The 23653-nt window shown below is 32.9% G+C and overlaps 1 protein-coding gene across 6 annotated transcripts in view; it reads left to right on the forward strand.

The window, feature by feature from the left end:
• The window catches only part of CENPE (centromere protein E), a 69198-nt gene that overhangs the window by 13106 nt on the left and 32439 nt on the right, over nt 1-23653 (forward strand). For 4 of the 6 annotated variants that reach the window (XM_045515755.2, XM_074342961.1, XM_045515752.2 and 1 more), the window contains exons 12-28: nt 294-413; nt 1291-1449; nt 5387-5531; nt 6206-6294; nt 7629-7796; nt 11754-11828; nt 12049-12168; nt 13636-13758; nt 13843-14008; nt 14382-14536; nt 15025-15339; nt 15451-15723; nt 15876-16034; nt 18995-19198; nt 20888-21046; nt 22903-23193; nt 23319-23477. In XM_045515755.2, coding sequence (XP_045371711.1) covers nt 294-413; nt 1291-1449; nt 5387-5531; nt 6206-6294; nt 7629-7796; nt 11754-11828; nt 12049-12168; nt 13636-13758; nt 13843-14008; nt 14382-14536; nt 15025-15339; nt 15451-15723; nt 15876-16034; nt 18995-19198; nt 20888-21046; nt 22903-23193; nt 23319-23477 — 2880 coding nt within the window. The remainder of the gene's footprint in view (nt 1-293; nt 414-1290; nt 1450-5386; nt 5532-6205; nt 6295-7628; nt 7797-11753; nt 11829-12048; nt 12169-13635; nt 13759-13842; nt 14009-14381; nt 14537-15024; nt 15340-15450; nt 15724-15875; nt 16035-18994; nt 19199-20887; nt 21047-22902; nt 23194-23318; nt 23478-23653) is intronic. The other 2 variants (XM_045515753.2, XM_074342970.1) reach the window with 2 other exon arrangements.

Consider the following 23653-nt stretch of genomic DNA (forward strand, 5'->3'; position numbering starts at 1 on the left):
AATATATAGTACTTTAGGGAAGGTAAGACCTGTCTTCCAACATGATTGCCTTGGATTGATACTTAAGTGGCTAATAAGTGGGACAGAGTTCAAAGAAAGGAGAGAGGCTTTTGACTACAGCATTATAGGCATGGTTACAGAGACACAGAATGCTCTCTGTATTAAAAAGTATTAAGCCACTTGGGAAGAGTGCTGATTTTTCTTTATAAAATTTAATTACAAGAAACCCAAATATTATTAATTTAATTAATTTTTGTATGTTTTGAGCATGTAACACTTGTATTTTTTCCCAGTTTGCCAGCACTGCTAAATATATGAAGAATACTCCTTATGTTAATGAGGTATCAAGTGATGAAGCTCTCCTGAAAAGATACAGAAAAGAAATCATGGATCTTAAAAAGCAGTTAGAGGAGGTATGTGTGAACCATGGGACAGATTTAGACTTGAGATCTGCCTAAATTTAGCCCAGAGACTTTTTAGTCATCCATACTTGAGTTCTGCGACCTAAATTTAAAACAAATAGTTTTCAACTAAGAAGAAATCAACTGATAAAAATTTTAGTTTAATTTACTATAAACTGAAAGATTTGGTTTCTTGGAATTATTTTAGATTTTGTTGTTCGTCTTCAAAGGGCAAAATTTGAGATTTTTCAAACGGGCCAAGTAGAGATAGTTTTTTTGAATTGTCACAAATACATAGGGGGAAAAATACATAGGGAATAGGTTAAAAAAGAGAGACCGTGTATAGTTACTTAAAACTACTTTCTATAGTTTCACGTTATCTTGAATTCCTCTTCTAACCCTGAGATAGCAATCTAATAGATAGCATAATCACTTTCATTATAATTTGTTTTAACCACTACGGTCCCCTATTTTGTATAAATCTTGCATTTTAGTGATCTTTTTAAAAATGAGCTAAAATATCAAATGGGAGTCTTAAGACAAAATCTCTTCCTTTGCTATAGGTATTCAAGTCTCTGCTTTTATGACTTCTCTGCCTACTATTGATATATTTTGGAGCTATTACTAGTGTTGCTTTAACAGCATTGTTATAATCTTATACATGGCACATAGAATAGTGACATGAAAAGAAATGTATATTTTATTTTTAGTTTGAGAAATTACTGATTGTGGTAACTGCATATAGGTGTTCTGCACATAGGATATATTTTATTTCAACGAAATTAAAATTCAGTTCACATACAAATTTCTATTCTGTTCTTTTAACCTACTTTCAAGGTTTTAAAGCCTAGCTACATTTATTATTAACATAACCCAATATATTCTGTAGGTTTCTTTAGAGACAAGGGCCCAGGCAATGGAAAAAGACCAATTGGCCCAGCTTTTGGAAGAAAAAGATCTACTTCAAAAAGTGCAGATTGAGAAAATTCAAAACTTAACACGGATGCTGGTGACCTCTTCTTCCCTCACATCACAACAGGAATTAAAGGTAAGATTTTAAAGATGACAGCTTAAACTTAGTGTACAGAGAATAGAACAGATATTCCTTTATGTTTATTATATAGTTATGCATTTCTTATCCTTTGATACAGTATATTCAAGAAACCCAGAACTTTTTGTTCATTTGCCTGCATAGCAACAAAACATCTAAGAGAAGAGTTTCATTAAAAATACCAATCCCTACTGTAGAGATCCTAATTCAAGGATTCAAGCTTACCGTCTTATGTTTTCTTCTAGGAGTTTTATGGTTTCGAGTGTTAACATTCAGGTCTTTAATCCAGATTGAGTTGGCTTTTGTGTATGGTATAAGATAATGGTCTAGTTTTATTCTTTTGTGTATGGCTATCCAACTTTTCCAACATCATTTACTGAAGAAACTGTCCTTTCCCCATTGTATATTCCTGTCTCCTTTGTTGTAAAGTAACTGATGATATATGTGTGGGGTTTATATCTGGGCTCTCTATTCCTCTCCATTGGTCTATGTGTCTGGGTTTTTTTTTTTTGTTTGGTTGGTTGGGTTTTTTTGTTGTTGTTTTTGGTTTTGGGGGTTTTTTTGGCAATACCGTACATACTGTTCTGATTACTATAGCTTTGTAATATGGTCTGAAATCAGGAAGTATGATGCCTCTAGCTTGGCTCTTTTTCAAGATTGTTTTGGCTATTTGGAGTCTTTTGTAGTTTAGAGTCTAGAGTATAGTCAAGGAATCTTTTCGCAATATGCTTCTTGAGAAATTCTAATGAAATTAATTAGGTGATTGGAAGCCACAGTTGTCTAGAGTATGTGGGAATATTTTCTACTTAAAGAAACAGAAATATTAATATCAAGAAATTGATCTAGAAGATAAATCAACATAGTGATCAAAATTCTGGCTTCCAGTTTGTATGTTTTTGTTTTTACTAGAGTCAGGATTTATTTATCTGACATATTTTTTTAAGAGGATAGCCTCTGGAGTTGAACTGCCTGAGCTTGAATCCCACTTCTGTCATTTCCTAACACTTGACCTTAGGCAATTTCTAATATACTTTACTGCAGTTTCCTTATCTGTGATATATAGCTTGATCCCCACTTCTTAGGATTGTTGTGAGAATTAAGTGAAGTAACATATAGTATATGCTACAAATATTACACTTCCTACTCAGCAAATCCTCAATGAATGTATGCTATTAAGATTATCATTAATAGACATTATGTTCGGTTCACCATAATAAGTATATAGAAGACACTGAAGATCTATTCGTTGACTGAGTGATGAGTGGGAAATATCCCAATGGAAGGTGTAGGGAATAGTGTTTTAGGAAGACATCTACATGTACAATGCTTAAGGTTGTGAAAAAAACAGTATATTTCTTGGACTTCCTGGTGGCAGGGACATTTTAAACCATGTCGAAGGATTTGAACATTGCATTATGCTAAGGACAAGGAAAAGCCTTGTATGGAACATAATTAGAATTGCATTTTAGAAAGTTGTGGCTGCTGTGTGCATCAGATTGATTGGGCCGCTACAATGATTGTGGCTCTTGGAGGTGGAAAAGATTGGATAAACTGGAGAGCTATTTGGGAGCTAGTCTCAACAGGACTCTGTGATTGTTTAGGTGCAGGGGCAGGGAAAGGGGGGAGGAGGTAATCCAGAATGACTTGCAAGTGTTACTAGGTTTGCTGGGTAGCTGGTAGTGCATTCACTGAGCTGAGGAACACTGAATGAAGAGCAGTGGTGCTGCTCAGTGTGTGATTCAGGACATCTCCAGTTTAAGGTGTCAGGCAGTTGAAAATGTGAAAGGTCTGAAGTGGAGATATCAGTTTGGGCATTAACTATGGCAGATCCAGTGTAAAATCCTGGGAATGGATGAGCTTGCTCTGGGCGCATGTTGAGAATGGAAAGAACGGAGGGTCAAACACAAAACCCCAAGAAGCAACAACTTTTTAGGTGAAGGCAGGAAAGGAGAATCCCTAAAGGAGCCCACATTTAGCTCAAGTTTAGAAGGAAACCAGGTAAATGTGGTAACTAAGGAAAGAGAATATTTCAGAGAGGTAGCAGTCAGCAGTGTCACACTCTGCTGAGAAGTTAAATAAGATACACACAGACAAAAGTGTTCAGATTTTGAAACAAGAAGCTCATCTGCAAACTATCTTTAGTTATGTGTTGGTGGTGAAAGCCACCTTGCAGTGGGTTGCAATAGCCCAAAGGGATGGGATCTTGAATACAATAGTAGGGTCTGGCCTTAGACAGAAGGAGAAATGCCTCTTCATTATAACAAGGACAGAGGAGAGGACAGGCTTCCGTGCAAGTAATGTGCAAGGCTTTTGTAAGCCTAGGCTTATATTTTCTTTGTGAAATACAAGGCTATTTTTTCTACTGTGATGGCAGGAGATGGTGGAAACATGAGTTCATAGACATGCTAAGAGTATAAAATAGTGTAGCCTTTATAGGGAATGGAAAAGAAAACCAATAAGAGGAAAGAGGAGTCTTGCCAGACAGCATTAAGAACCTGGGTGATGGTGGCAGCCAGGCTTCTGACTGGATCTGGCAACGTTCAGGAGACTGATAAAGGCTCAAAAGGGAGTATAATTCATCTCAGCGTACACTGTGTTCTGATAGGTGAGGGGAACAGAGACTGGGCCCAATAATTTGAGGCTGTTGACCCAAAAACATAATTGAAGTGATGATCTATGGAATCTAAGATGATAGGATGAAAAGACAGGGAAGAAAAGAAGCTAAACAGCTATAATGGGATTAACTGGATCAGGGAAGTGGAAGAGTAGCAACTGTGTTAAGAGCAGAGCGTCTGGGTTTATGAGTTTAAGATAGTGACAAGGTCCAGGAGTGGCTTTGGGAGCACATGGAGTTGAGCTGAAGGTCATTGGAGTCCAGGATTTATACAAAACTGGGTTTTTGCAAAGCAGGGTATGGAAAGGGCTGGCCACTTCAAGCAGAAGGGTAGTATGTAGTAGAGGCATGAAAGCATGCATTTTGGTGTGGAACAGCAGATAATCTTGAGTGGCAGTGCAGTAGAATTGTTGGTGGATTGGCTCTGAAGTTACAGGCATGGGCTCAGCCACCATGTATGACCGTACTTCTCCAAAGTTTTTGGACACTCGTTAAATGTCTGTAAAATTCAAAAAGCTCATCTATAAAATGGATGTAGTAATAGAGGATTGATGAGAGGATGAAATAAGATGAGCTCATCTTTGTACTAGTAGAGGCACAAGAGAAGACTGGCAGCTATGGAATACGGAAAGACACAAACGTTCAGGAGGTGGTCAGGGGAAGAGAAACCAGTAAAGCAGAGTGAGAGATGCAGACAGCTAGCTGGGTGAGATAAGAACCATACAAGGGATCCCTGAAGGGCTGAGGAAGAAGTAGGTAGATGAGGAGGAAGAAGACAACATAGAAACTAAAAGAAAACCGTAGCTAGAAAGAAGTGAGGAGTCAGGAGTTTATTTTTTTTAAAAACTCAAAAGCAAGTAAATAGGCTTGAGCATTTGTAAAGCTGAGAGGAAGGGGCTAGGGAAGATGACAGATGAACAGATCACTGAGGGAGCAGAACTGAGTATCCAAAAGTGCTTTTGGTAGCTATGGTGGTGGCAGCAACAGCTGTCCCTTCCATGTAACACCAGATTACTTGAAGAGCTGTGAGTCAACTGATTCCTTTCAGTTAAGTTCCAGAGAAGCTTGTAAGTAAACCGTCCAATAAAAAATATAATTTGAACTGTAGTTTCACTAAATTTATTATGGGGTTAAACACTGATTTGAAAAGTTTGAGTATATTTTCTTATTTCAGGATATCCTTAAACTAGTAAGATATTAAACTAGGTGTAGTAAAAATTCTACCAAGTCAATGGTTTTTAAAAATGGAAATGAGTTTCCTTGTTGTACAATGTTTGAGCCTGGATCTGTGTGAGGTAATTTTGATTTCCATCTTTTTAGGCTAAAAAAAAACGAAGAGTCACTTGGTGTGTTGGCAAAATTAACAAAATGAAGGACTCAAACTGCGTAAATGAATTTAATATTCCTGCAACTGTAACAACAAAAACACCTAAGGCTGCTGTAACTTTAGGAGAAATTGATGAATGTGAGTACTTTTTCAACTACTTTTAATTATAAAAGCATCCCTATAAAGACTTTATAACTTAGTTAATGTGATAAACACATTTAAATAAAATTAAAATGTATTTATTTTAGTATAATTACAATAGAGATAATGATAAAAATAAGTAATTTTAAGAAAGTGAACGTTCATAAAGTTCTCTGTTGTTTCCAGATCTCTTAAGAATGATGCACTGTAGTTGAAACACATGAGACATGTTTTTATTGTATGTTTTTGTTCTAATCATTATCCAGTTAAATTAGTTTCTGTATAACATCTGCCTTAAACTTTGCTAATCTTGCAAGGGTGGCATTTACCCAGGAATCTGTTTCAAAATTATTTCTCCAACATGAGTTATAAGTATTTTTAGGGGCACTTTTAAATTTATAATAATTAAATGTCACATTTAGAATTTGTCATTTTGGCCTATATTGTATTAAGGACCCCTATAATTTATCACTCATTCTAACCAGTGATCTTAAATCACACAGTAATACAAATGATTACGTCTGTTGTTAATGTATTCTTGACATTCATATTGTGAGCACGTAATTAGCTAATTTAAGTTTATTACCTCTGGTCAGAATTTTTTTAATCTTTAATTTGAGTTTTAAGAAAATAACAATTTCATGGATAAATTTTTTTCCTTCTAATTATAGCTCTCTGTTCAGAGTCTGATATTTTCAGTAACACTCTTGATACATTAAGTGAGGTAGAGTGGAATCCAGCAACAAAGCTACTAAATCAGGTAACTTAAATGTATTTAACAGAACATTATCCTTTTACTCTTGTTTAAATTCATTTGTTATTGGTGTTTATTGTTGTTATAACGCTTTACTAGCTCTGACTTAATTTTGGTAGCCGTTTGGTTCTAATTATTGGTTCTAATTAAAGCTCCTCCTACTTGTTACATTCCTAGTTGATAACTGGCATCCAAAGGGAGGCTAAAAACTTCACACAGCAGGTATATGGTGATAGGTAAACCTTTGATTCTAGTTCTTTGTCAGCAGATCTTGGCATCTATTTGTTGGGGTTTTTTGTTTTTGGGTTTTTTTTTAAGTTTCTATTTTGCCTTGAGCAATCCCCTAGGGTAAAAAGAGCTGATTTTTAAACTATCAAAGTTTTCCTGCATATATTAAAAGAATGACACATCAGGGAGGGGTAATATTGCCAACTAATGCTAAAAAAAAAAAGTAAATGTATTATATGTCTATTGTCCTATCAAAACTTTAAGAAATAAGGAATACTATAGTTAATAATTTAGTAAATTTAAATTCCATGTTTACTTTCTAGGCTGCTAATGTTCAAAGAAATGTAGTTTAGTTTTGCAAATGTATTTGTTTAAGAAAATTTTGTTTTTATTTTGTAATAAAATTGCAGTGATTCTGGGGAATTATTATTACCATTAGCTAACCATTGCAATTAGTTATAATTAGTTAAGTGTTTAGGTGAAGTGCTTTTGTGTCCCTAAAACATACTCTAGAAGTTTGTTGTTTTTTGAAAATCCCTGGTATTAGTTTTTGTTTGTTTTTAACTCATGGTTTAACTTTCTCATACTAGTATAGAAAGGGGAAATAGGCCTCTTTTGAGTAGAGTAAGACCTTAGCAGCCACTAGAGTTTAAAGGTCAGTAAATAATCGTTCAGTTTCACTTCTTAAATTCAGAGCTGTCTGAGAAATAATATAGTAGTCAGACAGAGAATTAAATGATCAGTTTTATTACTAAGGAGCTTAAAGGTCTATAGCCCATTATGAGCTCTGCCTCCTACTTCTGACTCAGCTTTTCTAGTCAAGCACAGACAAAGCATTTGTTCATATGATATATATATATATATATATTTAATTCTACCCCTTTCAATAACCTTCTTCTATTCTAAGTTAGCTGGTTTATCAAAATGCCAACCCTTTAATTTATTCTGGATCAAGCTAGACCATTAAAAAGATATTAAAGAAGAAATGACCTAAACTACCAAATGATTCAGGGTTAAATACTTATTTGACTAATCCAAATTTTAGTTAAGGAAACAAAGAATATATGATTTGAATTCTCTCTGACTTGAAAATCTGATTTTATTTACAATAGGAAAGCTTAGAAAGTGAATTGAGTTCACTTCGTGCTAACTACGATAATCTGGTATTAGATTATGAACAGCTAAGAAAAGAAAACGAAGAAATGGAATTGAAATTAAAAGAAAAGAATGATTTGGATGAATTTGAGGCTCTGGAAAGAAAAGCGGAAAAAGATCAAGAGGTAAAAGATAGGGAAGTGTGAAAATAAACTAAAACCACGTGTTTAAAAGAAGTACCATTCTCTTAAAAGATACTTATTTCTAAGGTTGAGATATTGAGGATCCAACCATTTCCCATGTGTATACACAATTTAGAGAATTTAAGAAATAATTTATTTATATTGTTTTAAAAATAGTTAAATCAGGGGAGAGGAGGATATAGCTCAGTGGTAGAGAGCATGCTTAGCATGCCCAGGGTTCTGGGTTCTATCCCCAGGACCTCCATTAAAAAATAAATAAAATAAAAATAAATAAACCTAATAACCTCTTCCCATAAATAAATAAGTAAATTTTTAATAAAAATAGTTAAATCATATTTGTTTCATTTGTGCTTACACATAAGAAGAAGGAATCAAAACATCTTTAGGAAGTTTGATGAGTGCCTATTGATGGATTTGTTTTGAAGAAATAATTTCCTTATAACTTGTGTATTATCGATATTTAATTTGTTGAGCCTATCAGAAATGCTACCTGGAACATAGACATTTCCTACTGAGACCAACATCAACTTTAATATCTAGCTGAATGGTTTATATATGGATACTACCTATTAATGGATTGTGTTTTCTTTAGAAAGTATATTCCTAAATATCTAGAACATTATTAGAATAGCTGGGGAAGCTAATTTTGCACATTTTTTTTTCATATAAGAAAGCTACTGCGAAAATTAGTATAACTAATACTGAATAGTTTTAATGGAATTTTTAGAAATGAAATGGATCACTTTAATTTTTCAAGTATATAATATTAGGCTACATGTTAAAAGGACCTAATCCAGAAACCATCAGTCTTTGGGGACTTGGAAACTGTCCAAAGATTCAAGAGATTTCTTAGTGTGGAGAATCCTTAACCTAGAGTTCATAGACACTATGAAATTATTTTACAGAATTTTGGAGTGCATGTTTAATTTTCTGAAATAAGAATCCATAGTTGTTATCAGACTTGTGACATGATTCATGAATCCCCTCAAAAATAAGAGCCAGCGTTTTAGGGTAGTTAAAATATGAATTAATTTGCAGCTACTTCCCAGATTTCTCTGTGGATAGCCCAAAGGGACACAATCCTTTTTCCTGAGTATCATTGTTTAGTTTCTCACCCATTTTTCTTTTTCAAAAAGAAAAAAGATTTCTATGCCAAAACTATTGTTTCTGTTCTACCTACAGTTTAAATTTACTCCTACATTTCGTAGGTGTCATATCCTGAGAGACAAAAGTCTGTAACTTCTCCACAGTTTCATTTAATTTGTTTTAAAATTTGTGTGTTCACAAAATGTAAATCATCATGAAAAGGACAGTGGACTTCAGTCCATAAACTGGGTTTTATTGAGAGGGGGTGCTCTAGTGCATGGTTTCTGGAGCGAACTACCTGGAATGAAGCCCAGTTTTGCTGTTCACTAGCTCACCACAGATCTGAGCCTGGAATAAATTACTGGCAAGGCCTTAAACAAGTCATCAAATTTCTCAGGGCTTACTTCCTGTGTATCTTACCCCCTTAAAGTTAGATAGAGGGCTTGCCAAGTCCCCTTCTAACTCCAGAATTTCATCTAATTTTTTATATATACTTTATAAATAATACGGCATAAAATTAACTTCTGGCATAGGCATAGCAATAAGTTTTGTAATTTTTCTTAAATCATTTATATATTCAGTCATTAAAAGTGAAGCTCCCTGAATTGAATCACATGTGAAAAGATTACAAAATAACACAGGATGTATGCCTTGAATCTCTCATCTTGATTTTGATTGCTTTTTCCTTTTTACAGTTAAGGTGGTAGTAATTCTGTTCTCTTCATTTTTGCTTGGACACAAATCGAAATTCTAGGTCCTGTGAGGTAACCTAAAAGATTAAATAATAAAAACTGACTTTGTTCAAAGATAGTTTTATAATATCCGTTCCATGTTAAGCTAAAAATACAATTCTATGTGTATACAATGAAACATGTTCTAGAACTTACATTTTAGGGAAAATTTTAACCAAAAAAGGACTAAAAGTCAAATTACAGCCTGAGGACAGGTGGCCTTGGTTTTGTCAAAAATTACCAAAGCTGTGGATAATTTTCAAGTGTGGATACAGTAATACAAGATGTTTAAAAATAATTTTAAAGGAAGGAATAAACAAGGTCAGGTAGTATGCCCAGGGAACAAGAGAAATTTCCTCTCTCTACCTATTTTAACTTGATTTAATTTTATAATTTTCACAACTTGGAGATTTTGTCTCAAGAAGTTAATTAAATATTTCACTATACCTGCTGAAAATTACAGTTGAAATATGCAATATTTTCTTATGTAGCAGTGAATTGACTTTTAATCATATCATACTTTCTCTGTGCTCTACATTTTAAACAATACTTTGGGAGAGTACACTCAGATCATTACGATAGTTACATAATCTTTTACTATGTGTATGAACCAGTACTTAAAATGAAGAGCTATTTCAAATAAGAAGTGGGAGAACATTTCTTTCTAAATGTTCTCAAAACTTAAAATTGATTATTTATTCTTCATTTCTCATAGATATATGATTTTCTTGCACAAAAGTTACAAACAGACAAAATTGGTTTTCTTGCACAAAAATTAGAAACAGAGAAGAGAAGGTAAAAGAGTCAATTTAAATTATAGCCAAAAAAACAAAATAAAATAAAAATTATAACCAATGCACATGTTTAAAACTTTGCTGAACAGTGAGGTAGGCACTAATCACATGTGGCAATTGAGCACTTCAAATGAGACCAATCTCAATTGACTCAAGTCTGAAAAAAGGAATATGAAATAGTACATTAACTTTTAATATTGATTACATGAAGAAATGATTTTTTGGATATATTAGGTTAGATAAATTATATTAAAATTGATTCTACCTGTTTCTTTTTACACAGGTGGCTGCTAGAAAATTTTGAATTACAAATTTGGCTCACATTATATTTCTATTAAATGACACTGACCTAAAATAGGAATGTCAAACTAGCACTAGTCTGAAATCTAAAACTAGTTAGGACTGAATTACACATCCAGAAAATATTATTTAAATAAGATGCTATTTTTGTAAGTCCCTTAATTTGACTAGTATTTCCTTTTGCTCTTTAAAGGACTTATCTGATTATGAAGATTAAATAATTCTAAGGGCAGATACATATATCTTTGTTAAACTGTAGTATACTTGTTTTGAACACAAAAGTTTCTGGTACTCAAATATTTAATGCTACAGATATTTCAATAAAAAGAAAACTTTAATAGAAATCTTTATCTTTAAGTATTTTTTATACTTTTAGACAGTTGAACAATATAAAGCAATAACTTTATCTTTTCAATATTTCCTGTAGAATGAACCAACAAGGTAATAGTTAAGCTATATATATATAGCTTTGGTGAACAGTAATAACGTTGTAAAGGCACCACATGAAGCTTATCATATTCCAAACCTAAATTCCAAGTCACAACTCATTAAAAATTATGCCAGTGTAAAGCTAGGTGGGTAATTTATGGGAAGGGAAAAAAATCTTACAGAATAAATACATTTCTGCACTTAACTTACCCAAAACAAAAATCTATTAAAAGTATGTTTCTTGAAAGTTTGATTACTACTTTATCTTCTACAAGTGGTGCATACTAATTTTCTTTTGACATTATTGTAGCTTTATTAACAGATGACATAACTTTTTTGAAGTCATGATGAATTTTTTTTCCTTACTTGCTTGTTTCATGAGGTTTGGGGATTTTTTTTGTTTGGTTGGTTAGGTTTGGCTTTTATTTATTTTTAAATAACAAGGTGCTTTGTTGCAGTAGCTTGAACGATTGATCCCACTGTCCTTCCTACTGTGTTGGGTGATTCTAAAGCGGTATATGAATGCTATCTTTTTTTTTTTTTTTTTTTGCTTTATTAACTATTGGTTTGCTCTGTTGCCTGTTCACATGCTCTTACAGATGCAACTAATTCATGAAATTTCCAACTTAAAGAATTTAGTTAAGCATGCAGAAGTGTATAATCAAGATCTTGAGGTGAGCATTTATGTTGGTATTTCTATTGATAAGAAACTAAAACTATAAAATATACATCATATGTAATTGAACATGATTTCAAAAAACAGAAGGAATTATACTTTTTAAATGTCAATGTTTTGAATTTTACTGTCTTTTTAAAATTTTAAATGTAATTTCTTTTTAATCCCTTTGAATTCAAACTGAAGTAAATTGTTTCATGTTTATTTAATTGTTTTAGAATGAACTAAGTTCAAAAGTAGAGCTGCTTAGAGAAAAGGAAGACCAGATTAAGAAGCTACAGAAATACGTAGACTCCCAGAAGTCAGGAAGTATGAAAATGGACTTGTCATATTCATCGGTAAAAGTCAGGTTTATTTTGTTATGTAATCATTTTGGCATTTGCAGGATACTATCATCATCATCATAGCAAATGTTTGTATTGAGCCTACTGTGTGCCCAACATTGTTCTAGTTGTTTTATATATAGTATTTTATTTAATCCTGTCACCCTATAAGAAAAGCACTGTTAGTATCATTACCATTTTATGGATAAAGACTCATTCATTGAGAGTTGAGGATATTATCCTTTGACTAAAAGTAAATAAGTTAGGGATGGGCTTTTATTAAAAATCAGTAATTCAACATTTTTTTAATTTTTTTCAGTTGTTTTATACAAATTATGCAGAAGTATATAGTCAATATTTTCCAATGAGCACTTAACTTGGCAGTGATAAGTAACTAAAACTATAAAACATACGTAATTGAGCATGATTTCATAAATTTCATTAACTACATTTCCTTAATAGATATTAATGCATTCTCATAATTAAGCAACTATTTTAACTGTTTGGTATGATTTTAGTTGGTATAAGATCATAGCATTAAATAATGTTGAATCTCGTGGTGAAATTAACTTTTTCTATTTGCTTTCTATCTACCTAATTACTTCAAGAAAGTTTAGTTGGATTCTAGTTTTTAACATTGTTTTTTTTAAAATGCAATAATTTCTAGTTGGAAGTTCTAGAATCTTTTTTTTTTGTCCTTTTGTTTATATCTGAGTTTTTCATAGTACATTTTGTTCTATTAGTGCTCTTTTGTTACCTTCTGTTAATGACAAACGATTCTTTTTAAAAGTGTTCTCATTGTTCTGAGGTCCTGGGAAGAAAGACACTTTTATATCGTCCTAGAGTATCTGTTGATAGAATGGCAGGTAGAATTGCCGATTATTTTAAATTGTTTATTTCTTTCTCTTAATTCATCCAATTCATTCATTCATTCATGCATGCATGCATTAATATTTTGCCAAGGACATGTGGTTGAATTCATGTAAGCTCAAGTCATGTTAAAATGCCACTTCTTTCTAAAAATGAGACTGGATTTTTTTTTATGTATGTATCAGTCATTTGCATTTACTCTTCTGTGAGTTGCTTATTCATCTTTTCTTTATTTTTCAATTGGATTATTTACCTTTTTCATTTTAATTTTTGATTTAACATCCTCAATTTTACTATTAACTTCCTACCTGTCATGTTTTGCAGAGAATAACATAAAAATACACTGGAAACTTTAACAGGCTAGCTGAACAATTGTGTTAACCTTTGCAAACAGTAACAGAATTATTATAGCATATTGGAAAAATATAGCCATAATTTAAAAAATATTTTTATTATGGAATATGTCATTTGTTTTTATCTATCCTAAAAATACATTTGGCAGTTAGCACATTTTAACCATTTTTTGTTTGTCAGGAGTAACATATATGTACATGTTAAGTCTTTTCCAACTCTAAGAAAGACTTTACTAAATCTTTTTTGTCATTTGTATAGGAAAACACTGAAGACCTAAAACAAATGAAACAGACTCTGCTTGATGCTGAAACTGTAGCTCTTGATGCCAAGAGAGAATCAGCCTTTCTTAGAAGTGAAAATCTCAAGCTGAAAGAGAAAATGGTAAATGATTTTAGTAATATTTGTAATAACAGTTGCAATGATCAATAGTACCTTTTTTTGAATCTGCAGTGTTTCTCTCAATAGAAAGAACTTGCAAGTACATGCAAGCAAATGGAAAATGATATGCAGTTATGTCAAAGACAGTTGGAGGCGAAAAAGAAAATGCAAGTTGATCTAGAGAAAGAATTACAATCGTCTTTTAATGAAATAACAAAACTCACCTCCCTTATAGATGGCAAAGTTCCAAAAGGTATTTTATCATTTCAGACTTAACCTGACTTTCTGTAGAAATGTACCTAAAAGATTTTGCAGCTGTATTCCAGTAATTAAAAATCCATTATTCTCTGATCTTTTTAATAGCTTAATGTTAAGTTTTGATACCACTTGGTATCAGTATTGATAAATACTTCCATGGGCCTCAAATCATAAGGGTTTAAAAGTTATTTTTCAAATAAATTGAACCCAATCTTAGAAAGGATGATTAACAATTAGATTAACTGTTTACCAACACTGGCTCTTTCGTAAATTTTATATAATCTGATTAAATAATCTAACCATGTATATAATTTAAATTGACCCAATAACTGGAAGGTGTTTTGTTTAACTCACTAAAAATTTCCTAGATTTGCTCTGTAATTTGGAATTGGAAAGAAACATAACTAATCTCCAGAGAGAACTGAATAAAGAAGTTGAAGAAAATGAAGCTTTGCGTAAAGAAGTTACTTTGCTCTCAGAATTGAAATCTGTACCCTCAGAAGTAGAAATGCTAAGGAAAGAGGTAAACACATTTTTAAGCAAACAACATTATTTTGAAATAAAAACCTTTGCAATAGTGCCTTAAATGTTTTGCCACATTTTATTTGAAAGGACCAGGAAAGAGACTGTAAATGTTTGACTCAGTTTGTTAGCAATATAAGTCAAATTCTAAGAAAAATCATAAAATGCCTACCATACCAGAAAGTTAGAAAATACTTTAAAATGATAGATAAGGAAATAAAGACACCTCCTGATTGTGTTTCTATTGGATGTCCTTCTCCATGCAATCCTTTTAGAACCAGAGGCTGGAAAACAGAACTTTGAAGATAAAGTTAAACAGGGTAATATATTGTTACCAACAATTACAGTATTGCCTTTTCTCAGTCAAACCTTTGCTTAGTTTCAATGTCTTTTTTCTTTTTTGGCAAAGTAAGTTGTGTTTTTTTTTTCCCTGAAAGCTAAGTAGATCATATACTGCTAACATAGCTAAGTTTTCTTTCTTTTCCATAGCTACATGATAAATCTGAAGAACTCTGTATAATAACATCAGAAAAAGACAAATTGTTTTCTGAAGTTGTTCATAAGGAAAGTAGAATTCAAGATTTACTTAAAGAAATTGGGAAAACTGAAAATAACCTGGCAACTTCCCAGTTGAATTATGAAAGCACTGACCAAGAATTCCAGGATTTTAAAAATCATGATACTGGGTTTGAGCAAAAGTATAAGATGGTCCTTGAGGAGAATGCAAGACTGAATCAAGAAATAGGAAATCTCTCTAAAGAAGCTCAAGAACTTGGTTTAAGTTTGGGTGATTTGAAGACAGAGGTTGGTAAAGACATCTTCTAGGGAAAGGATCTTTAGTCTTCTGGGGTTTGGCTTCCATATATGCAATGTAGAATATTCTGCTTTTCACATTGACTCTTTCTTATCTTACAGCTGTCTCACAAAACCCAAGAACTTGAGAAGAAAACAACTGAGCATCAAGAAAGGTTAAAGGAAGTGGAAGAGCTGAAGGAACAATTAGAAAGTAGAGATTCTAGGCTGCACACTGTAGAAAAGGAGAAAACACTGATTACTGAGAAACTTCAACAAGCCTTAGTGGAAGTAAAAACCTTAACCCAAGAAAAGGATGACCAAAAACAACTCCAAGAGAGCCTGCGAATCGAGAGGGACCAACTGAGAAGTGACATTCAGGATACTGTAAATATGGTAAGATTTTGACTGTTTAAACTTTGAAAACTCAGAGCCTCTTTAAAAACATTACAGGAGCCATCATTTATTATGTATGATCAAGCAATAACTATAAAATTAGTCTCATTGTTTCACATTCTAATGGAAATTATTTTGTTTCTCTGACGAAGAACATAGACACCCAGGAACAATTACGAAATGCTCTTGAGTCTTTGAAACAACACCAAGAAACAATTAACACACTAAAGATGAAAATTTCTGAGGAAACTACTAAGAATTTGCATACAGAGGAAAACTTAGGGGAAACTAAGGATGAATTTCTGGAAAAGGTAAAGGGTGTTCCTATTCAGGTTTTCATATACTTGTATGTGAGCTTTCTAAACTTAACCTCAAACACTTGAATACAGATAGGTAATCTCTGTCTAATTTATTATTCACTGTGGTAATAACTCAGAATACTTTACAAGCTTAATCCTGATGTCTTTTAGATAACTTCAACTATAACTGCTTATTATCAATTTGAAAAAGAAAAGACAAAAAATACTAGTTCAAACTTTGAGCTGATATTTTTCTGAGGCCTGATGTAATTTATACATTTTTAAAAGCACCTCTGAATTCTAAGAATATAAGAAAGATTGAGTGCTTATTATTAATAATGGCTAAAATAATTTGTTTTATATCAGATTTTGTATACTATACTTGTTTAGAGTTTGCTAGAGATTCGATGTGTGTGTCGTGCTTGTGCCTCTTTCTAGCGTTTGGGCCATAATTTTACTATTAGGTGCTTAAATCTTACCATAATTCATTCTAGGTAGTGTGGTTCATTTTGTCTTGAGACCTTAACTGGTTATTTAATTATATACAAGGAGAGCTAGATGCTAACGGTAATTTTTTTTAAGTGGGGATGTATTTATCTGCTAGGGCTTCCATAACAAAATATAACAGACTGCTTGTAAGCTATTTGTATATCTTCTTTAAATAAAGTGGTAGAGTTCAGGTGGCAGAAATTCCTGTTCAAGTTTTTACTCATTTCTAAATTGGGTTGGTTTTCTTGTTAAGTTGTAAAAGTTCTTTATATTTTTCTGGATATTAACCCTTTATCAGTAGTATGATTTGCAAATATTTTCTTGCATTCCATAGGTTGCCTTTTCACTCTGTTGATTGTGTCCTTTGATGCACAGAAGTTTTTTATTTTGATATAGTCTAAATTAGCTTCTTTTTTCTCATTTACCATGGCACACAATATTCCTGCCTTGGAAAAGCAGCCTTGTTTTCTTTCTTCCTGTGCTTGAACCCTTCTGTCCTAGAAAAGCATTTTCACTTCCTCTGTTATCTTGTATTCTCAGCCTGTCTATAATTTGAATCAACCATGGGCCAAAAGTACTTGACCTTGATTTGAAACTTGTAACTTCCACTTTCATAAGGGGAAGATTTTTTTGACAGATCTTTTAAAATAAAATACAACAATTTATAGCTGCTTTTAAACAAATGCAAAATGTAATCATAGGGCCCCATGAGAAAGAGGCAACAGAGAAGTGAGGAGAAAGAAGAGTTATACTCACTGGGACCAACTGGCTCTTATTGTGTTCATTCTAGAACCATCATGTTGATAAAAGGGTCATTTGGGATTCTTAGGGGCCATTCTGTACATTAGAGTTCTTGAAATCTGGACTGGAAGGCTGAGATCACCTTGGTCTTGTGATAATCATGTTCATGCTGGAATCACTCATGTGGATAAAAGAATGGGTCTGGAATTTCTAGGGGCCCCTCTATCCATCTGGGTACCATAGAACTCCATTAGTAGGCCTATCAGGAATCCCCTTGGAGTGCCCATTTCCAGTCCTACTTGATGTGTCTCTTTTTGGAAATGCAATTTCTCTAGTGTGTCTTCAACAGAAATTAGATTTTACTCATAACCTTGGTAGCTGAAAAGCTTCTAGGCTGAGGTCAGTTTTGAAATGTACGTTGAGTGTGGTGTCATAGAATACTTTGTCTCCATCAGCTTTGTCTTTGTGTATATTCCTTTGTTTAGGAATAAAGATACAGGATTCCGAATTATAGTGTCTGACATATTGGTACCAAAGACCATATGTTCCCTGCCTTAATTTCTCATGTCGTTAGCTCTGTGCCCACCATTGTCAGAAGCTCCTGCATATTGCCAACACTAAGAAGGTAGCTAGACAAAGTTTGGTTTGTCCATATCCACTCTAGAGAATGGAGCAACTAAAAATAATAATTTGAATATTATGTAACAGTATAGGAAAATGCATATCATCTAAGTGGAAAAGAAAAGCTGAAAAATCCTATATGTGTAAATTAATTGTTTGCTATGTTTAAAAAAAAGTTAATGGGAAAAAATCTGGAATGAAATATTCCAGAACTCTAATAGTGGTTGTGTTGGGGACACTGGAACATTTTTTTCTCTTTATTTTTTAAATTTTTTTCTAATGTTAATTATAAGTTATTATAAAAACCTTTAAAAACATATATGGCCAATATGGAACGGAATGTATTTATTGGGCCTAGTGTAAGGTTATATAGTGACATTAATTTCATGCCAACAACTGTAATGTCAGTCTTTGTCTCCTTTTACCAAGGAGTTCACATTTTAGGTTACCTTTGGTTAGAACTTACTTATGGAGATACGAATTTATATAACATGATTTTTTAAAGTAGTAAATAAAAATAAAATATTAAGAGAAAATGAATTTTGCTATTATAACATGAGATATATTTCTATCAAAATTATTTTGCCCTCTATACGTAATATAACTCCTGCTTTGGTGAGTGTTACAGCCTCTGAAAATAATGATTTGTTGGGAATAGGTAATGATTTCCAGCTTTTAAAGAAAAGAAAAAATGATAGAGTTCAGGTGGCTAACTTTTTCTTAAAGTCAGTTTAACCCATCATACCTGAAGATAATTGTTAATTATCTGTATCTGTTCAGACAGTTCTTATCAGTGAACAGTCACAAGAGCACAAACTGGAACCTGACCGTTGGGTTTATAGCCTGGTTATTCCTCTCTGGGTGACCTTCATCAAGTAACTATTCTCTCTGGGATTCAGTTTCCTCATCTGTCCAATGGAGATAATAATAACCTACCTCATAAGGTTATAGTGAAGATTAAATATGTCAGTATATGAAAATTGTGCCTGGTACATGATAAGTAATACAAATGTTGACTAGTTTTATTATTAAAATTATTAACTAAAAAATTCTTTAATTCTTTTATTATTAAAATTATTAACTAAAAAATTCTTTAAACATTCTTTATGTTTATATTTTAGATGGTTGGCATAGATAAAACACAGAATTTGGAAACCAAAATAACCCAAGCACTGATTGCAGCTGATGAGAATAATGAACTAACTGAGCAACAGAGAAAGATATTTTCTTTAATACAAGAGAAAAATGAACTGCAGCAAATGTTAGAGAGTGTTACAGCAGAAAAGGAACAGCTGAAGACTGACCTAAGAGAAAACATTGAAATGGTAGGATTCAGCACTATATACTTAGCAATACATTTTTATCTTTGTATGTTTTAGATTTTTACAACTATACTGAGGTATAATTTCCATGGAATAAATGTATCTGATGCAAGTGTACAGTCTGATGACTTTTGAAAAATGTCTCTACTTGTGTACCCTCCACCTCAGTCAAGACATAGAACGTTTCCATCACCCCAAAAAATTCCCTTGCCCCAACCTATTCAATCCTAATCTCACCCTCTGCCCCATACATATAGTCACTGTCCTTATGTTTTTTTTTTTCCCTTTAATCACCTTGTCTCTTCTAGAACTTCATACAAATAGAATCACACAGCATACATTCTTTTGTGTCTTCTTTCTACTCTCCTGCTTATTGCTGGGTAGTAATCCATTGTATGAATAGGCCACAATTTGTTTAGACTTTCTCCTATTGGTGAAAATCTGAGTTATCTCCATATTTGGCTATTTTATAAAGCTGCTGGAAATATTCATATAAAATCTTCTTATGAGTGTATGTTTTTTAATTTCTCTAGGGTAAATATCTAAATGGAATAGCTGGGTCATAAGGAGGTTATATTTAACTTGATGAAAATTTATTAAACAGATTTCCAAAGTAGTTATACCATTTTACATTCCCATCAGCAAATTAAGAGAATTCTGGTGGCTCCACATCCTCACCAACACTTCATGTTATTGGTGTTTTTAATTTTAGCCATTCTATTATGTGTGTACCTCATTGTTTTAATTTGCCTTTCCCTAATGACTAAAGATATTGAGCATCTTTCCATGCTTCTTCATTGTGTATTTTTCTATAAATTATGTGTTCTTCTCAGTGATGTGTTATAGACTTTAGAGTACAAGTCTTTTCCATATTGTGTTGAATTTGTTCCTAAATATCTCTCTTTTATTTATGCTGTTGTAATTTTTTAAATTTCATTTTTAATTGTCTGTTGTTAAGTTTGCCAATATTTTCAAACCTACTTTAGTTTTTGTTTTTAAGTTTAGGGACAGTATAATGTGTATAGATTGAAATTAGTATTTTGAGAAGTTTGCTGTGGATCTCAGTAGAACCTGACCTTTTGTATAATTTTCCATGTTTATTGGGATTGTTTTCTATTTGATCAAAATTGCTGAATGTAAATAAGAATACAGACAAAAGTCATAATGTCTTCTCAGTCTCTGGCATGTAATATTTTTGTGGTCTTGATACTTGAGAATGTCACTGTTTAAGCTTAACAACTAGAAATACCCCACCTCATGCTAGCAAAAGATGCTGCCATTTTGAGCTTACTATTAATCAGTAGACAAAACCAAAGCCATTCCAGCATATGAAAAGCTCATAACCATATATATACAGAGAGAGAGAAAAAGAGAGTCACCTTCAGTCAACAAAAGCTTAGAAAGTCTGTTTTGTCTTAGGGGTAGAAAATGAGCAAACCCCTCATGATAGAATGCTGAATCCAGTTCTAATTCTTCTGATAGGAATGTAAGGTGAGCAATAAAGAAACAGCATAAAAAAGCAGATTCCTGGCATTTACACAGTTAAATTAAAGACTCTTTTTTTAAGTAGTGTTTTCCAATATAGCTTGCCATGAGTTCCTTTTCAGGCTGAAGTAAATGCTTATTTTTACCTGATTTCATAAATGTAAGCTAGTATTATTCATTTTAATCTCAACTTTTTAAAAATTCTAGACCATTGAAAACCAAGAAGAATTAAGAATTCTTGGAGATGAACTTAAAAAGCAACAAGAGAGAGTTACACAAGAAAAGAACCATGCCATAAAGAAAGAAGAAGAGCTTTTTAGGACGTGTGAGAAACTGGCAGAAGTTGAAGAAAAGCTAAAGGAAAAGGTGACTTTTTAAAGTTATCTTCTTGGTCATTTTTCCTGACTTAACTTTGTGTGGGGGTGGAGCTGGGGGAGGTTTACAGATTTGACTCCAGTAGATGTGAATTCCAGAAATAACACATACCTCTCAAATGAACAGATCTTAATGCTAATAGTTGGAACAACTTCAACTCCTACTGAGATGTTAACTAACATCCTTTGTGAAGATTATATTATTCTAATCTTTACGTGAGAGACAGAGCCTTCATTCATCTGAACTAATCATTTGATATATTCATTCAAGTTTATATTGAGCACTGCCATGGGCCAGGCATTGTTCTGGGCTCTTGAGATACGTTAGTCAACAAAACAAAGAGCCTGCTCTTATAGAAATATATCAGTCATTCTCTAAAATGTAAGATTTATCACTACAGTCAGCCCTCCATATCTGCAGTTTCTGCATCTGTGGATTCAATCAACCACAGATCAAAAATATTCAGAGGAAAAAAAAATTCGTAAAGTTCCAAAAGTGAAACTTGAATTTGCCAAGCACCAGCAACTATTTACATAACATTTACATAGTATTTACAACTATTTATGTAGTATTTGCATTGTATCCGGTATTACAAGTAATCTAGAGATGAGTTAGAGTATAAGGGAGGGTGTTTGTAGTTTATACGCCAATACAGTGTCATTTTCTATTAAGGACTTGAGCATCCTCAGATTTTGGTATCCACAGGGGTCCTGGACTCAATCCCCTGTGGATACCAAAGGGTTATTGTATTACCATCTCTTAGATGTTTGCAGTAAGGGCTGTTGTAATATTTGTAGAAGAGCTAAGACTCTTGTAACAATTGTACTTCCCAAGTAATTCTAAAATGCACCCATTGTGATCTTTCTGTATATTCTAGGAGCAGTGCCACATGCATTATAGGTGATACATTGCAATTTCCATTGTGCTTCTGTATTTTTTTCCTAACATGTATTCTCTTAATTCTCATCCCTTTTACTATAACTTAACTGAATATAGTAAAACCTTATGTCTATTTCATATTCCTCCTAAAGAAGTGAAATCAATAAGCTTACGTAGAAGTTAATGCCTCGTTGTTTCTTTGAGCCACCCCGTATGGACCTTATTGGAAATGGAAATAAATTTTCCAAATTTTTAAGAGAAAAAGAATTACAGTTATTTGGCAGCTATATCTGTATATTTAATTCATCTCTTTCCTTTTTTGATTTTTCTCACTTTCACTTTACCTCCTTGATTAACCTAGTGGGACTATCTTAGTTTCCTAAGGTTTCTGTATCAAATTACCATAAACTTGATGGCTTAAAACAACAGAAATTTATTCTTTCACAGTCCTGGATCCTAGAAGTCCAAAATCAAGGTGTTGGCAGAACTGAGCTCCCCCTGCAGGCTCTAGGGAAGAATCCTTTCTTGCCTCTTGCTGTCCTTGACTCCCTGCTGTCCTTGGTGGCCCTTCGCTAATAACTGCATCTCTCCAGTCTCTGCCTCCATCTTCATATGACTTTCTCTGTGTCTCTCTGTCCTTTTCTGTCTCTTATAAGGATGGTCTCATTGGATTTAGGCCCCACCTTAGTCCAAGAATACTCCTTCTCAAACCTTAACTTATTACATCTGCAAAAATCCTGTTTTCAAAAAGGTTACATTCTGAGGGTCTGGGTAGACATGAATTTGGGGTAGGACCCAATATAGACACTATGCCTAGAAAGTTACTTTACATTTAATGCTACTTATTTGTTTATATTGGGGTGTAGACAGGGCTATGATGATGATTATTTCAGTTCCACAAATACATTTTACACAAGAATTTTAAGAGAGTATAGACAAAATGCTAATTATAAAAACTATTCCTTAAGAACCAACAACTCCAAGAAAAACAGCAGCAACTTCTTAGTGTACGAGAAGAAATGAGTGAGATGCAGAAAAAGATGAGTGAAGTGGAAAATTTAAAGAACGAATTAAAGAACCAAGAATTATCATTGGAATGTATAAAAATTGAGAAGCTAGAGTTGGCTCAGCAACTTCATGAAAATTATGAGGAAATGAAATTCATAACCAAGGAAAGAGACAATCTAAAGGAATTACAGGAGTCATTTGAAACAGAGAGAAGTAAACTTAAAGGATACATAAGAGAAATTGAAGTTACAGTAAGTCATACCCTTTTCTTTCATCTATTAAATGTTTTCTTAAAATCTGAGTCAATTGAAAAAGGGTAGGCAATGTTGGGATGATGTTATTATAATTATTTTTTAAATTTCACTTGCTAATAAAGGGTCTAGAAACAAGAGAAGAACTAAAAATGGCCCACATGCATCTAAAAGAGCACCAAGAAACTATTGAAGAACTAAGAAGAAACATTTCTGAGAAGACAGCTCAAATAATAAGTATTCAAAAGAACTTAGAAAAAGCAAATACTGAATTACAAGAAAAGGTTTGTATTTTCTTCCTTCCCTCCTTGTCCCTTCTTCCTTTCTTTCTCCTTGAAGGAATGATAAGCATTAGACAGTGACTGAGTTATTTATTGTATAGTAGTTGTTGAGTGTCTAACATGGGAGATACAGTCCTGGGTTATAGAAATAAAATGGGAACAAGGTGGACAAAATCTCT

Source organism: Camelus bactrianus, chromosome 2 (assembly GCF_048773025.1).
Source record: "Camelus bactrianus isolate YW-2024 breed Bactrian camel chromosome 2, ASM4877302v1, whole genome shotgun sequence".
NCBI classification, from domain to species: Eukaryota; Metazoa; Chordata; class Mammalia; order Artiodactyla; family Camelidae; genus Camelus; species Camelus bactrianus.